General features: G+C 40.2%; 1 protein-coding gene across 2 annotated transcripts in view; it reads right to left on the reverse strand.

The window, feature by feature from the left end:
* The window catches only part of DLGAP2 (DLG associated protein 2), a 478,161-nt gene that overhangs the window by 69,349 nt on the left and 390,382 nt on the right, over positions 1 to 18,430 (reverse strand). For both annotated transcript variants that reach the window (XM_049818620.1, XM_049818621.1), the window contains one exon: positions 14,336 to 15,405. In XM_049818620.1, coding sequence (XP_049674577.1) covers positions 14,336 to 15,405 — 1,070 coding nt within the window. The remainder of the gene's footprint in view (positions 1 to 14,335; positions 15,406 to 18,430) is intronic.

Below are 18,430 nucleotides of genomic sequence, written 5' to 3' on the forward strand. Positions count from 1 at the left end.
TTATCAACATAATGACTTCATATATATTAAACAGTACAATGGCATTATTTACCAATATACTACAAATCTGAATTTCCAGTTAAACCTATATTAAGGAGTTTCTGCAAAGCCAGATGTCTAATAAAGACTTTCAAGTCAAACATATTTGAGACCTTCTTCAGACAGAGTTCACTGCGGAGCTGAAGCAAATGTTCCCAGTGGTTTCAGAAGTCTTGGAGATTGGATTTAAACAACTAATGATCTGCCTGTCATCTTTACTGCCCTTTCAAGATACACAAATTAGCCACACACCAGGTGAACAGATCTGGTGCTTTGAGTCCCAAAAAGGGATTAAGGGGGAAACAAAGTTTTTAAAGGGGGTGAACAAGTGAAAATAGAGACATTAAGTTAAAGAAACAAGCTCAGGAGAGAAAAAAGAAAGACTGAAGATGAAGGCAGATAAAAAGAGATGAAACAGATAGCACAGATCAGAAAAATGTTACGAGACAAATATCAGAGAAAAAAATTATGAGTTATATTCTTATATGAAGTAATAGGACAGAGCATGAATCTATAAGAAATATGGGTTAGATCATGCAAAGAAACAAACTTTTGATATTATTCAGTTTTGAATGGTGATTGGAAAGGCAGCATGAAAAATATTCCCAAACTTGAAGCCTGTAAATGTGATACATCATCCTCATTTCTTTCCTAAGCCCTAGTATGTACGAGATTAATGTTGGAGGAAGGTTATTTGAGATTCTAGGAAACCTAAAAGGTATTTACAGGTAGTGATACTTGTAACAGCCAGACTCCTAAAATATACAAAATAAATATATTTTCTTAAGCTTTTTTTTTTTTCATCTACAGCTGGCAACACTATTAACTGTAAAAATCTGAATTAGAGAGCTATATTAAGAAAAAAGAATTGATATCATACAAACATACTCTAACTTTTAAATCTTCTTTATTACTTGTATGTCAGCATAGCTAAAAACAAATTCAAAATGCTGAAAAATCATGGGCCCACTGCAAGCTATACTGTTCAATTTTCTGTACTAAAGCTGAATTATTATGTTCAGTCTTAATATTCTTTTATCAAAAACCTCATAACTTTTTCATAGAATAATTATTTTGGCTTGAAATTTCTTTCCTTCATTTTAGCTTGAAGATAATTAAATAGAAAGTTGAAAAAGACATTGATCAATAACCTTTTACTTACTCAAATGTAAAAAATGATTAGTTTCTCAACTTTGTCTGAAATTCCGTGTTCAAATAACTAGATAAGAACTGGATTTAAGTGAGTAAACACAGGCTTATTTGTTGATTGAAGTTGAAGTCTTACTTTAAAAGATAGGAATGACTGATTTTTTACATTAATGTATCTAAAAAATTAAGTTTCTTCACTGTGATAAGGAGCTTCATGAGGACAAATGTTACAGTCATGTGCCTTACTATTTTTGCTGATTACATTTCTTTTGCTTCCTGAATTCAATGAATTCATATAAAAGCTAAAAACTGAAGAAGCCCTGCTCCATTTGTGCCTATGATATACTCAGGGTACATACAAATGCACCAAGAATCCCTTTCTAATCAGGGCAACTCGTTAGATATCACAGAAGCCTTTGTGGTTGAAAAAATATTATTCACAATTAAAATATGTGTATTTTTTTGCCCTGGAGCCATTTAAAGGAGCAGAATACAATGAACACAGGGAAAAATGCTTCTGGAGCCTGGCAAGCAAGTTTGACAATATGTTCTCTCAGAAGGTTTCACGCAGAGCCTAGGAAAACAGCTGGAGTCCTTATGCTGTCTTCACAAGCCAACGAAAGGGCACTTGACATTGTTTTTCCTCATGTCTGAGAATAAAAGCAAATTTTGAGTCCCATTTTGGCCTGGTTCATCATTTACTTTAGCTGATAGGTTAAATACTTGGAAAAATCTTTCCCAATCCAGGCCATCTTGGACCCCAACACAGCTTTAAAGAAAAGCAGAAGTATTATGCCAGTGCAGGAAAGAATTTTATTTTGAAATATTAACAAAAATATTTAACAGCATGTATGAGGGTCATTAAATGTGTATTTTCCAAAACATGAAAAGGGCTTTGCAGCTTGCAGAAATGCTTTCTTACAATAGTTACCAGCCCCTGAAATTCCCATCTGCAGGGCTTGCAGCTGCTAATTGGGAATAATTACCCTAATTATCTACTTGCATATAGTGATGAGTACTGATATTTATAATGTCTAAAAAGGCCTTCCTCCTGTTCTAGATGTTAACATGAATCCTTGTATATGCAGTTTCTATCCACAGAGGAGAGAGACTGCATATTACCATATGAATTTCCTTTTGTAAGAACAACGAGCCGACAAGGTCTGGATCTTTTCATTTAATTTTGTCACCGGCTGCTGATTTGGTTATAACTATTACGGAGAATGATGAGTCTCTTTCACAAATTTCATGCACTGTTGTTGTGAGGAGCACAGCCAGGTTCAGGAAATTTGGTATCTTTTAATTGTTCTGCTACTGATTCAGTGTGATATCTTACATTAGTCACTAAGGGCCAATTTTATTAAAGCACCCAGTACCTAAAACTTACCACAGTTTATTGAGCTGATCCTGACAGTGAACTCCAGAACCTGAGGTAGGACCCTAAATTCCCCCTAAAAGGCATTTAGGAGAGTTAGCTCCTTCAGAGTAGCACCCAAAAGGAACCAAAATGTCCCTTTAGTTAGGAACCAAGGTGCAAAGCATGAGGAAAAATCTCAAATGCTTCTCCTTTCTTGGGTTTAGTGTATCTGATTACAGGCAATAGAAAGGCCCTTCTTTCATTTCCCATTCACAGCCTAAAACAACCTTCTGAAAAACAAATTCAGGGTTTTTTTTTCACAGAACTGAGCAGCCTTATTCTTTCCTTCCATAATGTGGCAGTGGGAGACGTTATACTCACCTTCAATTCCGTAACAGTTGGCCTGCTGGGGAAGGAGACTTAGGGCTGATAAATAAACTGGCATGCACTCCTCCTCTTTTTGTAACTCATGGCCTTTTCATGGAACACTCAGAGATTGCCTGGGGAGGGCTGGATAGAAAAGGACTTCACGTACAAGAACGGGTGTGTTGCAGCCTCGTGATCCAGGCACTTACCTGGAATGAGGGAGCTTAGTTAGAGTCCCTGGACCAAACACTTGCAGGAGTTTTATGTGAAAGGGTGCTTGGATAAAACTTGTGGAGCATCTTAACGAAGAAAGAGGTGCCTTTGCTCCAAACTGCTTTACAGCCTGCTGCTCAGAATGCAGTTGGGGAACTGAGAAGATGGGGGGTTGACCTTGTACAGGCTAAGGAAGAAACTGAACTCACATCTTCACAGTGGGTTTTCTAGAAACGTTGTTAGTATGAAGACGAATTTCCTTGTTTCAGAAGAAAAGTCACTATCCTTGTGTTTTGTTAGAAGTCCTCCCTGTTGGGTGTCTTGGTTGTGCTCAGATTAGACCTGTCAGAAGAAATGGATTTCACACCCCTGACTGGACTTTGCAGTAAGTCTGTCCCCTGATTCTCAGATCACACAGATTCTGCATGTAAGCAACAGCGTGTTGTCAGGGAAAACAGGGATGAATTCACCAAACCTTGGGAACAAACCAGGAATCATGGAATCACTGAGGTTGGAGGGGACTCTGGAGGTCTCTAGTCCAGCCTCCTGCTCAAAGCATGGGCAGATACAGTGGGTTGCCCAGGACTGTGGCCGGCTGGGTTTTGAATCTTTCCAAAGATGGACACTCCACAACCTCTCTTGGCAACCTGTTCCAATGTTTAACCGCCCTTAGGGGGGGGAAAGCTCTTCCTTATATCTGATCAGAGACAGGTAATCTAGGCTCACATTCAGGAACCAGTGCTAGCAGTGTGAATACCCGACCTTGTATCTAAGAAATACTGATGTCTAAACTGGAAGAACCAATGAAATGTTCATTTTTCTGGACTTTGACCACTGTTAATTCAAGTTTTTTAATTTCAGTTTAGGATTTAGCTAAAGAAGTCAAACTGGCAACAGCCAGTGGCATTTCAAAACAGATCCGCTCCTGTTGCCCACTTCTATGGCATTTGCTCCCAGCTCCCAGAATTTTAAAGGTGTTCCACCACTGAAGTGCTGATCTGCTGAAAATCTGGCATATCACTTTACTATCTAAAATGAAACACTTCTAAATATATGGCTTCAGCTGAGGGAGCTGACTATCACTTCTTCATATTTCTCATTCTCAAAGGTGAGGATTACCTACCTCACAGGAGTCCTGTGAAATTTAATTAGCATGCAGATGTAAAATGCACTGAAATATTCATTATGACCTAAATCTTATTTTAGTAATATAAATTTCACATATTACTAGAAACAGAAGCTGTCTGTGCATGAATTCAGACTACAGATGATATGAAGAAGGATAAGACATGAAACACTATGTAGTATATATGTAATTTTTGTAATTTTATCCTTTCTCACCCTGATCAAGAAGATGACACCCCACCCCACCCCCACCCCCCCAAAAAAACCCAACCAGAAGGACACAATCTAAAGTGTAGGTAAGAGTTTTTCTCTTAAATCACTCCTTCTACAAGGAGCTTCGGAGAAACAGCCTTTGTGCATAGCTGCAAGTAGATGAAAGTAGATGCCAATCTTACAAGGCAGGCAGATATTCTTTTTAGCATGGTAGAAAGTTTCCTTGAGATTATAATGGGAGGTGGGAGCTGGACCTCCTGTGTTTTCAAAAATTTTTCTAAAGAAGGAACACTGACCAGTTACTAAAATTTTCTTCTGAAGTTAATGATACAAATGACATTCCTCTGTTTACTGGCTGTGGACTTTAGACCCTATTGGTCTAGCTTTTTTCAGGAGGGAAGAGTGCAGCATCTGAAAATAAATCTTTGTTTCCTCAGTAGTTAACCTTGTGTCTACACCTCAACAACATTCTCAGTACACATTTTTAACTCCTTTTTTTTCTGTGTTTTTTTTTTTTTTTTTTTTCATGAGCTGATTCATTGTTCAAAGACTGTGAATTATACAATGAAGCCATTCAAAAATCTCTACAAAATATACCAGGGACTCCTCCTCATCACTAACAATGCCAATCCTCCTAATTAGCTTTAATTTTTACATGCCACCCCCTGGTCCCTGAACTGCTTGACAGCTCAGAAGCACAGAGAGTTCTTGCAGCATTCCCCGAAAGTCTGTTGACCCTGTCCATCAAGGCAGGAGCTAATCCGAGAAAGCAAAAGGCATCTTTTCCTTGCCAGGCATTCTCTCCAGGCTTTGCTATGAACAGCCATAGTATCACAGAAAGAGGAAGAAAATCACATCGATCCCAAACAATATATGCTTTACACTAGGTTGAAAACTTGTATTCAGGAATTTGGGAGTTGGGAATGGACTGGACACCCATGCAGATCACAGAACACAAACATAATATTCCAGCTGGGAGATGTTTGAATAGGCAAACCAGTACTAGCATTATTTACTACCTGATCTTAGATTTTCATGTGTAGTTCCTAGCAAGGCTGCATTAACGTCGCGGGGTCTCTCTGGGACCTTCTGGACTCTGTGCCGTTTTGACACGGTGGAGAGAGGTAGTGGTGGGCTTGTCCACGCTATAAGTGATTTTAGCCTGCTAAGCCTTGAGCTTACAGAGATCTTGTGCCAGAACATTGATATGAGATGAGCTTGGACCAAAGGGAGGGCTTGGCCTGTACTTAAATGAGAACCTAGATAAATATAGCCTCTCAATCTAAGACACAAAACCAGTAGGGATTCAACCACAAAAACAGTAGGGTTTCAACCAAGAAACCAGTTGGCTGAATATTTCCTTTGGTAAGCGACCCAGGATGCTGCTCTGCGGCCAGCTTCAGCTGCTTTAAAATTATACTACCATCAACTTTAGTGGGGCAGGTTTTCCTGAAACAATATTCAGCTTTTCAAGCAATGCTAGTAATGGTAAAGTGACTTAGAGTGCTGCCTGGAAAATTACCCTACCAACAATAATAAAGATAAGCAAAGATAAGTTTTCAGCTGAACTGGCGAGTTGCTCCAACTTGCTGTGCTGCTGCACAATTGTCAGTACTAGCGAGAGCGAAGGATGAAAATGGTGATTACATGGTGATTACCCTAGGACTGTGCATACATTAGTAAATGAAGACCCACTGTCTTGCCTGGGGGTGAGCTGGCCTGCAGCACTCTACACCCATGCTATTGAGCAATCTTTGCCTCCAAACCAGTGTGTCACTACCAGGAACGGTCCCTGGCCTGTGCTAAGTCCTGAACCGTACCCAGGAACTGTTTAGGGAAATACTGGCTGGCTTGGATGAAAACAATGCCCAAGACAGGCTGAGCCACATCACAGCATGGAGGATCAGGATGCAGTGCCAAGGAAACTATCCTGACACTGTGCAGTTTGATAGCATAGATGTAGCATGAGGTAGCAATTATTTCAATAATGGAGGTCCACAGAAGCATCAAAGACCAAAACTTGGAACTTTTCACGCTTGCCACAAAATGCAGCATTTCTGCCAATTAATTTACAATAGTCATGCACCCAGAGTTTGTTTTTCTATCTCCTTGCCTTTTGGGGCCAGCTCACAGCTGCATTTTCCTTTACAGCTTTCTCTATAAAGTGAATTAATTTAATTACAGTGCAAATTCTGCTAAGACCAAGCATCAAAAGGCTAATGACCTAAACTGGATTGCAGCTTATCACTCACTACACGTGAAGGGGAGCCAGGAATATACCTGCCAGCTGAGCTGCCTGACTGACAGGGCAGCAGACGAGGCCCAGGGGACCACAAGATCAGCAACTGAAGCTAACTATGAGTTTTCCTGGCAGGTATTTTTGGGAGAGGTAGACTGAATCGCCTGAATCACATTTGCAGAGCGAAAGGAGCTGAGCTACCTGCACAGAACAGTGAAGGAAACCAGCCTGGGTTTTGTGACTGACGAAGCTGTGGGAGACAAGGCTCTCTGAGGGCGTGAGGCACCCGCTCCTGCTCACGGGGGTCACCTGCACCCCTGCGGCCTCGCTGCACCACGTCCAACGCTCCCGCAGGCAGCTGGGGCCCCGAGCGGCACAACGCAGGCGTTGCAGTGGGTTACTATTCTGTCCTTTTCTAGCCACTTTCAGAAATGGGAAAATGAAGTATCATCAGCCCCTTCAGCCCAGACTCTTGACATTGCATGACCTGTCAGCCAAATCACCTGTAGGTCCCTCTGGAAATATCTTTGCCTTTACCACTGCAGACCTAAGGGAAATTCAGAGTCGTCACCTTATCATCACCTGTGTGAGTGGGGCAAGACCCCACAGACCATTCATGGTCACAGAAGTATAGAGTCAGAGACCAAAATGCCCTTAAAGGAAGAAAGGGAGAGGTGCTCCCAACGTACTTACAATGCACCTAAACCCACAGAGACTGAAGATGTAGCAAGGACTCCAACGTTGCAGAGCTATTACAAGGCTAGATAGGGAAGAAGAACCTAAAAGGCAGCGTACACAGGGATGACCCAAAAGATGGCCTGTAGTAAACGGTGTCTTATTTAACCTAAGCAGGAAATGATATCACCTCTTTTTCTATTTGTTATAGGGCTACTACTGAAAAAAACAGTGCATGTCTTTAACACATAAATAATTTTGAAGGTTATATAAAAATATATATACAATTGCCTTTCATCCATTTTTCTCATTTTAACTAACAATTGACAGCTTTGAACAGTTAACTCCAGTTGACTCTAATTATTTAGCTTACAGAGTGAAATGAGGCATTTTTTCCTGTCTAGCTACTAGTTAATGCTTAAATATCTGCAAACTTTTCAAAAGACCAGTTCCCCTCCAGAAGTACCAGCGACCTTGTCCATATAGACATTCAGCCATCTAACCGCACCTGCAATTCCACTTTAAAAACCAAGCTTTAAGCACAGCACTGTAAGATGGTCAAAACCAGATGGAATCCCCCCCACCCCCCAAACAGACAACAAAGCAACATTTATGAATGCTTCACCATTTTTTACAGTCACATCCTTGCAGGAAAAATGGTATAGACTGCTCAGGAGAGGAGCTGGGGCTGCTGTAGGCAGCAAGCCTGCAGCATAGGAGAGTGTGCAGTCAGTACAGCCCCGCGTGCGCGTTCCTGGCAGTCTCATTTGACAGATGCAACTGGCCTGAGTGTATAAAATAATAAGTTACTCTTGGCTGAAAACTTCTTCAGAACCAGTGACATCTTTGGGTAACAACTGCAAAGGTCAGCTTTCAACTTCGGTAAAGGGAATGTTGAAAAACAATTTGGCAACATGCTGTAGTAATGTTATAAAGGAGGACAATTCCCCCTGATTAAAGGGCAGTGGGATCACGGCCTCTCTGACATTTCTACAGTAATAGGGACTTGTTTTGGCAGCTTTAAGAAAATACTAACTCTGAAATCTTTCTACTCTTGTTTGGAAAAAAGCTTCAGCAATTCATTTCAGCCAGTATGAGCATCCTAGTACACGGGCATGGAAGCAGCGCGCTGCTGTATCATTGATTAACACCGTAATTCAAGATACCAGTAACCTGAGACAACTGTTTGGTCAGAGCTTTACACCATCATTGATTGAATGTATTTATTCCCCTCCACCCTCCCCTTCTTTTTCCCTTGGAAGGGGTATTTAAGAAGTATTCTGGTTTTTTGTGACACATGAAACCATCAGCTTTCTGTAAATACAGGGAAGTGTTGGCTTTATTAAATCCTTTTTAGTTAATGTTCTTAAAATCGTAAGTGCAATACTTCAGAGGTATGATGGGTAGAGAGAACATTATAAGGAACAAGTATGAGTGGTTGAGCTTGCTGCTCTGTATGGGAGGATTACACCCTTACTGACCTGGGGAATAACTCCACAGAGCGGCCCCAGGTGCTGCACCAGATGTTGCAGGCTGACATTAGCACTGCGCATGGACTGCAGGGCATTAACTGTCCCATCCCTTCCCTTAGTGTCTGGGCATTACAGTCTCTCTTGCACATCTCCACTCCTGACTGCGAGGGCACAGGGCTAGCTGACACATCCTCGTGGGGCTGTAATGGGCTGTAGAAATCAAAATGGTACAGCACATGTCCATGCTGATTCAGGATGCAGACTACCCTGCTTCCCTACCATCTATACGAGCTTTGCCTGCAGTGGAAACAACCCAGGTAATTCTGGAGTGGTGGCTGGTCATAAATCATTGTGAAGGCAGCGTGGGTGATAGTGATTTGGATGCTGGTATCAAAACACTGCTAGCTCTGGCTAACTCCACTGTATGCATCACTTGGTAGAGTATTGGATATAGTTTCTGTACTTCATATATGGGTTTTATGTCAAGCAAACAGATACAATCTAGTTTCACAAAGATGAAGTGCTGAGAAAGGTGCATTGAGTTCAAATCCATCCATCCTTGCAAACCAGAGGGAGAGTGGAAAGCAGTAGCATATCTCTTGAGGGCAACGGTCTCATTTGTGGGAATCTGTCCTGTCCCCAGAAGAGTTCCTGGAAAAATGTAACTGGGGGCTTAATGCCTATTTATCCACTAGCTTGTCCTCAAAGCCTTCTCCATGTAGGCATAACTTAAACCAGCAAAGAGCCTCGTTGAAACTGCTGCTTTTTTCTTTTTTTAAGAGACCAACTCTTGTGCTTTTCTTTCATTCTGTAGAGTACACAGCTGACATTATTACCCGCATGCTTAACAGTGCCACTGCTGTAATGGATGACGCTAGTACTTAAATGCACTAGGAAGACAGGAGTGGGCTGAAGCCATTTTTAGAACAACATGCTATTTTATTTTTTAGTGCTGACTCATTCACTGTACCTTGTGGTATGTTTACCTTGATTGCTTGCTGCTTCGCAGGCTGTTGAATGGCTGAGGGAGGAATATTAATCAGTGACATGTAGCACTGTGCTCCAGAACTTCAGTGATGGTGAGTGCTATGCTCTTGCCTGTCTTTCGGCTGTATTGTAGGAATTACTTTTCTTTAACTAGCATTCACAGGTATTTCAGTCCTGAAAACTGTAAGCGACGCTTTTGCATTCATCATTTTAGCACAGCTATCTAGTTCATATCCATTTTTTCTGTTGAAAATCTTTACTCCCCACTAGTACTCATATCAGAGTGAAATTAATCAAAGTCATTGCACTGTATACGTGTTGAACCTAATTAGCCAAAACAGCTGATGAAGACAGAAGAGATCTCACATCTCATTTATCTTTTTCTTAACATATTTTACATTAAAATTAAAATGACATGGAATACGGTAGCAGCCATGATACCTAAAACTATACGAAAATGCGCTTTACTGCATGTGTGATCTACCTGGACTATTCTGCCTGTTGAGTGAGATGACAGAAGCGTTTGGTGCCCAGAAATGCATTTCTAGCTCAATTTGTCTGCATTCAAGAGAGAAATTAAAGGCCCATACATAAACACTGTTGCTAATCATTCACAAGAATCTGATAAATGCTATTAGTGTACAGTTACGAATGTCCGCTCTCTGCTTTTGCGGTGGTAGTTGACCGTCTGGTTGGTGTTACAGCTCAGCCGATTTAACAAGGAGCTGGAGCCCAAAGGGGCTTTCCTCTCGTCCCCTCTCCCTTCTCTCTGCATGTTCCCACCACCTCCACTGTAGCAGGAGTGATGCAAATCTGAACCGAGCTTTAGATGAGAAAAATAATCACTATTTTATACAGCTTTATTTCTACTAATTTAGTTCTCTGAAACTGTCCAATTCAGGGCTAGATGACCACCCATGCTGGAACAAGGCACGTTGACTGAATCACCTCGGACTTACAACAGCACACTCCCCATCCAAGGAGATCCCCCACCTGCAAGGGCTCTCTGTGGAGGATCAGGGAGTGTGAGACCCTAAGAGAGGAGCCAGAGACTAAGCTTGGAAATTTTCCAGGTTAAGGAAATACCTGCTTTCAACTCTAGGACATGACTTAAGCATATAATGTGCAGACACCTTCAAAACCTCCTTTCTCATCTTCTGTTTTCAGGTATCTCTGAATCTGGTAGAAGCTCCCTTCGTAGAAAGAAATTTCCTTTGTTCACTCTTCAGAGTTTCAGTTTTAAGGAAAAAGCAGCTCAGTAATAACTGTGGAAGACAAAATGGAATCCTAGAAACTCAGCACAGAAAACGTGGCCTCAAGTCCAGGCCTAAGGCACTGCCCATAAGGGAGTCCCACTTCCAGTTTGGGACTCTTTATATGAAGACTCTCCAGTGGAAAACAGAAGTAGCAATATTTTATACAGGCGTTGAAAGAAAAGTAACAAGAAGGAGACCAGGAGATAGAAATGTGAGTTGGGTACAGTGAATCCTCATCCTCATATAACTAGGTAGCAGAATAAAAGCCATATATATATTATAAATTTATAATATTAATATATAAACACAGAAAATTAACTTTTATTATTCTGGAGTATATTTATGTATTCATATATAAGATCACTGAAGGAATATAATTTCACAGCTTTGCTTTAAAAAGAATTAAAAAATACGTAGCTGACATCACTCAGGAGAAATGTCTTTCAATATCATGTGTTGTAATGCTATAAACACAGAGATCCTGTGAAGGGCCTGGGGTTTTACGCTAATCTGTTCACTTGTGCACCTCAAGGAAATCTGCTGCTACATAATCAACTTCATAATCCCTTGAATTCTCATTGCCAGATATTCTGGAGCAAGGCGGTAAACTCTCCTGGTTAGGGATCCTGACATGTTTCTCTACATTTCTCAGTTTCTGAACCTAATGATTATTTTTATCCAATCATTATTTAATGATGTTTCTTACACTGCCATAAGAAAAGTTAAATTTCCCTCCTCAGTTTTGCAGCTAGAGTAATTGAAGTGTGAATTGATTAACAAATTACATTTCCTGGGTCAGAGAGAAAGTTCATGGCAGAGCTAATAATGGGACTTATATCTCTGTTCTTAATGATCACAGCGTGTCAGCACAGCATCCCTCAAAGTAGAAGTTTCAAAACTAAGCATTTAGTTATGACATTGACAGAATGGGGTCCCTTCAATTTGTTTGCTGACCTTGGGCTAGTGAATAAGCCAGCCACTCAATCTGAAGGATATCTATGCTTAGAATGGAATATTCAGACTCTACAGAACATAATTTTATTTTAATATTTTGTAATGAGAATATTCCTGTTATAGAATTCCTGGTATTATTGCTTTGGACACAACTAGAGATTCTTTATGGTAGTAACTGAGCACTCGAGTCTTAAATTTCCATTATAGGATGCCTGTGAACAGAGAATGGCTACTATGCCATTTTTAAAGGGGCTTACAACCAAAGATCACAAACTCTCTGGTGCAGCAACAATTTAAATTCACATCTCCTCGATTTTAAGCTGGATGAACCTACCAGTGGATGAACCTTCCTAATGACAGGAAAATTCCTTTCTGTAGTCATCCCAATTCACAAAAACCATAAAACAATGACTCTACAAAAAAATGTGCTTTCCTGCTCCCTAGGCTGGCCACTGGGCTTGATCTAAAGCTTAGTGGTAACCAAGTTAGTCTGTGAACTCAGTGTTTCACCTTCACTTGAGGATGCTGAAGTAAGTTGGGAGTAAGAAGGCCTATGGAAGCTAAAAACTGGTGGCTTCTGCAAAGAAAAATGAGATGTAAAGAGGGGGCGAAGAAGAAACAATGAAACATAATGAGAAGAAAAGCACAAAACTCAGCAGAGATGTAGAGGAACTAGAGCTGTCTGGGTAGAAGTATGTCATGGTAAGGAAAAAGCTAGCCGTACCTAAACTCTAATGTTGGAGCGGTACCCATGGTTTTAGAACACAGATACAAGTGGAAGTCTCTGCACAGGACATGCTTCCAGTTCTGGCTTGTTGAGTTACATTAAAAACTTCCAGGGAAGTGCAGGCTGTTTCACACACATGAGAACTGTACTCGGATATGATAAAATATCACAGATGCCAGTCTAAATTGGAATCAATTTGCATGGTAATGCTATGAGGGTTGCAATTTATTTTCCTTTTTCTGCAATGAGGAACCTTCCCTGTTTCAGTAGAGAAGATTGATCCTGGATGTCTGCATATGCATTTGAAAAGGTCTGGCTCTTCAAGTGTGACTCATGGCTATCAGACCCCCATTGCTCAGAGGGGAGAGAGCTCTGCATGGTAGAAGGGTAGTTGCCAGTCTGGGTTTGCTGGCTTCTGCAGAGCCTACAGGAGCTGAAAATCTCTAAATACATAAATCTGGAGTGGGGATTTGCCCATGTTAATGTGAGAGAAGTTCCTTAAAAAGAAATAAAAGAGAAGGTACTCAGAACAATGCAGGCTTTGCAGGCTGTACTTGGTAAAAATACCTAAAGGAATATTTGTATACTATGTTTTTTCCAGTGGCAAAGCTAGCTGAAGAAGTTATCCTCCCAGCTACTCCCTCCTTGCTGCTCCCACTGCAGTTCTCTGTACACCCTGATGTGCTAATGTCACTTGTCATGGGACTGTGCTGGACCAAGGCCTTGTAAATGATGTAATTGTCTAAAAAAAGTATTTTGGAGGCTATGTTTTAAACCCATATCACTTTAAGATCCGGATCATCATGCAGCATCGTAAATGGCTACATCAGCATGATTTTGGGGTGGCAAATGGCAGCAAGCAGCAGGTATGAGTTTAAGTGTAGGAGAAAGTAGGAGCTTCTTGGTTGCTGCTTGAGAAAACAAGTGTGCAAATAGCCTGAGTCCCAGGCCTGAAATATTTATCTCCCTGAGATACCCATGTAACTTTTAACAAGGAGAGCTGATAGTATGGTCTCAAAAGAGGCTCGGTTCAATATGATCTTGGATGATCCAATCACTAAAAGGAAGTTTCTGAGTAATCATCATCACGACAAAGCAATTGAGTACACCAGCAAATCCATTCTCCTGTTACATACAACAACCTGGAGAAAAGCAATAAAAGAACGCAAAAATAGGATTCCACACAGCCTGTTTTTAAAATCACTCATTCACAGATGTATTTGAAACAGTATTTCTAGCCCCTGGACTGCTGGGAGAACTGCCCCTTTTTTAGTCTGATGTATGGATTTTATCAAGAAGTTTAGTGTGAACTCCAAAGATGAAAACACATCAACTGACCTTAAACTAATTTATATCACACCAGCTTTATAGTTTTTAATTTGTGCCCTATGAACAAAGACAAAAGCTAGAGGTTTCTCACTTTCATGGAATATTTGCATCAGGTGAGCCGTACAGATTTTCTTCGAGAGACACACAGATTAAGCTTGTATTTTTTTTACGGTGATTACGGCATAAACTCTGATGCTTTTTGCATTACAAATCTTAAGAAAATCTTCCTCTTACCTGAAGGTAATGGCACGGCCTCAAGGAAGGTTTGATTTCCTGATGAACCAGAGGCTTATCTAAGTTCAGTGATGATTTGCGATAAGCTTCTTTAGCCTGACTTACTGTAAGCGTGGACCAAGAACTCCTTTTCATGTATTTACCATCAGGGGTCATTGCTAGCCCTTCACAAGCCGAACACTTCACATCATTGTTACTTTTGGAAGTCTTCAGTGAGAGATCCCCAAAATGGCCCTGGAGCGCCTCAGGATAGCAATGGGATATATGATCTGCATGGTGCCTATTTACCACACTAGGGGTTCGGTAAGTGCTATCACTGTCCAAATTATCATCAGAGCTCCACCAGCTGCTCATTCCAGATTTATGCTTGCTTTCTGGTTTTCGCTCCTTACTTTTACTCCTTTTGCCGTGCTTGGAATGGTGCCCGTGATGATGGTCGTCCCCTCGACTGTCTCCCTTTGTTCCATTAACATTGCCCTTGGATGATCCTTCCAGAGAATGAGATTTAGTAAAAAGTTTCTGGACTGAATGAACAAGATGGCGTATTCTTCCTGGGCTCTCACTGCGTTGTTCCGCAGCTGTTGAGGTCCTCTGGTACTGTAAAGTGTGGAACCCATCCCGGTGAAGAGGAAGCTGTTTCTCAAATTGGTCCAAAAGATTTGCAGGAATACGGTTAATCTTAGGGTTACCGTGAGACATGGCGCAGTCGTCTCTTGAGTCGTAATGTGAACTGTAGTGCATTCTGGGGAAAGTGCTACTTGACATGTGATCGCCCATTACCATGGGCATCATCATGCATTCAGAATGAATGGAGCTGCGTGGTGAGCAACGATGGTGGTCCATCGGGCAACTCTCCGTGGGGCTGAGAAGATACGATTGCCTTGGCTCCTGCCCATGGTGGATATGGTCGTGGGTGTGTTCACAATCTTCAGGGGATGCTAAGCCACAAGTATGAGCTGAACATAACTGTGGTTGGTTGCGACTACCAGATAATCCTTTCATATTCCTCGGAGCAGGAGAGTATCTTTCTTCATTGAAGTGCTGAGAAGGTGACCATGAGTACTGCTGGTCTGTCAGGAGAACACATAAAACCGATGTTATGTGTCTGATTAAAAGATTAACTTGCAAAATCCAAGTATATTGCAAAACTAAACATTTCTTCTCTATGATCTTGATGGAAAGTCTCACCATTCATGGAATTTCATTCACCATTTAAAAACTGGTTAAAATTGCTCACTACGAGCAAATTATGGAGTGAATGCAGCCTCCTTCCTGTTTGCAAAATTGTCTGCTAGCAGTTCTAAATTTTATGAAGCTATTCATTATGCAAATTTACTCAAATAGCTTTAATGGATACATTCAAGTATTCAGTTTATTATTTGATATTTGGATTTCATATGTCAAGCTTTGTGGCTAGTCATTCAAGTTACATGGGTCCAGTTTCTATTTCTGTGGTCTCTCAGTCGGATATCTTAACCTAAATGTATCCTTTCTCCATGGAGTCATTTTGGTATCACAAACTGAACTTCATTTTCATAAATGAATCTCAGTTTCAGGATCCCAAGTTCACTGTTCATAAACATAAATAATAAACACCAAAGAGAAAAAGAATGTGAACATGCTGAAACGAAGCTTAATTTTTATATCACTAAACAGTTTATGAATAAGCCTTTCATACTATTTGAACATCTGTTATCCTTAGTCCAGAAGTATTATCACTATTCCCATACATTTAAAGTCCTCTATTAGGCAGTTTTTCCCTTTTTATGTTGAAATTAAAAAATATTTATTTAACAACTCTATGTTATTCCTGATAAAAACAAATATCTTTAGGTACAAGCTATGGGTTTTTATATACTCGATTATTTGCTCCTATGGATGATGTGCTCCAAGTTGTGGTTATTAAACAAGCATGATTACTAAATAAGAGTAGCTTGTAAGCAAAGATTTTGATACTCAAGCCTTTGATTTTTTTTTCTCTCATGCAATTTCTTGCAGCTGTCAAATGCTACAAACAGAAAATTAAAAAACTCAGAAATGCTTCAATTTGATTTTCACATTCACTTTCCCTCTTCAATTTCAGCTTATTTAAGCAACATTTCAAAAGCAGACAAAGATCTAGGATGCAAGACAATCCTTTAGAGGATCAGACAGATGCATAAGTGTTTATACAACCCACTTAGCACAGTCTTTCTGAAATTTGCTCTAAAGAATCTAAATAATCTTGCACAGGTGCCCGATACAAGGAAGCTGAAGGCCTCAACCAGAATGGAAGCCAGAGAATACGTACTCATTATATATAACAACAGAACTGGACGCTGGAGACCAGCCTGTAGAGATAACACAGTAGCCAACAGCAATTTAAGGGGTTTCTAAGCATATGACAAAACTCTCCTAAATCATATTCTCACTGCTGGTGAAACCCCAATGCCTGGAAACAGTCATGAAACAGATCAATAGTCATATCTCTTTAATTTTATTCAGCTAGTAAGTGTTGTGTTATGTCATGATGCCGTCAGTACAGAATGCAATTTGTTGCAAGTCTTTAGCATCAACAATCTCATAATCTAAATGCTCTAAATTTCCTATAGTGGAAAATGCTTAGATAATTTTATTACATCCTAATTTCAACAGAGCTCCACATAATGTTTTAAAATGAATGTGGCATTAAACTAATAAACAATAAAGTATCCTTCATCCTAGGCACAGTCCTTCCACACTAAAGTCAAAGATGGATTTAAGGGTCCAAATGTCACCTCCAGACTTTATGATGGTATGAAACTGATGTGTATGTGCATATATCCTTTTCTGCTTCTATTTTGTTTTTATAACATTTTCTTTTACTTAATTCTTGGCTATTTTCACATTAAAATAAAAACTTATTACTGTTGATTACTCAGTCTGTTGTACTATTTAGGTTATAATACCCTGCATAAACGTAGTTACAGAAAGGAAATATAACTCTTTCTCTGAAATAACATAATTTTGATGATCGAATTAAAAGTACAGCTATATATAGACAAGGTAGTAAATTATAACAGTGCAATGGGATTCAGCCACATAAGTAGCACTGTAATTAATGGTACTTAACCCAGTATATTACCAAACTTTATCAGGGGAATAATAATTATCCATGTGTTGAACTTAGTCTGTGCTTCCCATAAAGGGTTCCCAAAGCACCTGACAGAGATTATTGCGTTAGTTTTTACAATCCCGTGAGATGTGGAAGGCACTGTTCTCCTTTTACAGGAAAAGAAACTGGAATACAGGCAACATCTTCCGAAGTGCTTGTGGATTTGCTGATTTTCATTTTCACAGTGGTATGAGCCAGAGGGACGTGGAAGGAGGCTTTTCCGTCAAACTGACAGCACGATGAGTCAACCCCAAGCCTTTTCGTCACAATCTTGCACATCTATGGATGGAGATAACTCTTGTGCTATATCTCACCAATGCATTCAGAAAAAAAGAGGAAGGGCACGGCAGAGATCCAGAATGAAAGAAAGAGTTAGACAGGAATAACAAACTCATTTAAATGAGTTCCCTAGCACAGAACTGCTAGTCCTTGGTGATTTCTTTAGGCCTCACACAGCATTAAACATAGCCTAAAAGGCTTCAAACATTTTCATCCTGTTGCATCCCCAGGAATATGAGACATCATGATTTGATTGCACTGCAAAGGATAATCTGACAACAGCGTTTCCATCCCTCATGAGTCCCTATGATTCTAGCTCAGTGCAACTATGGAAAAATACAATTTTCTGTATGTTGCTTTCACAGCCTTATAGCATTTTATGTGCCTCATGGAATGTCTGAATTTTTTTTGTTTGAAACACAGTAGTTAGAAACTGCCGTAAGCATTTAATAATCATAACCAAAATAATTAAAAACTGAATTAAGAAGGTGGCATTTTCCAAAAGTAATTTTCCCCTCTTAAATCTGCCATAGACAGCAACTGATACTAGATAAAGTCCCAAATTACTTACACGTGCGTCATCTAAATTTATCACCCCAATTAGGTTTGGGCTCTGCTTGGGACATCAATCCTGTTCAATGTCCTAGGCACCATTACTTCTTCTTACAAACCCTCTGAAAATC

The sequence above is a fragment of the Accipiter gentilis genome, chromosome 16 (assembly GCF_929443795.1).
Source record: "Accipiter gentilis chromosome 16, bAccGen1.1, whole genome shotgun sequence".
In the NCBI taxonomy this organism is placed as follows: domain Eukaryota; kingdom Metazoa; phylum Chordata; class Aves; order Accipitriformes; family Accipitridae; genus Astur; species Astur gentilis.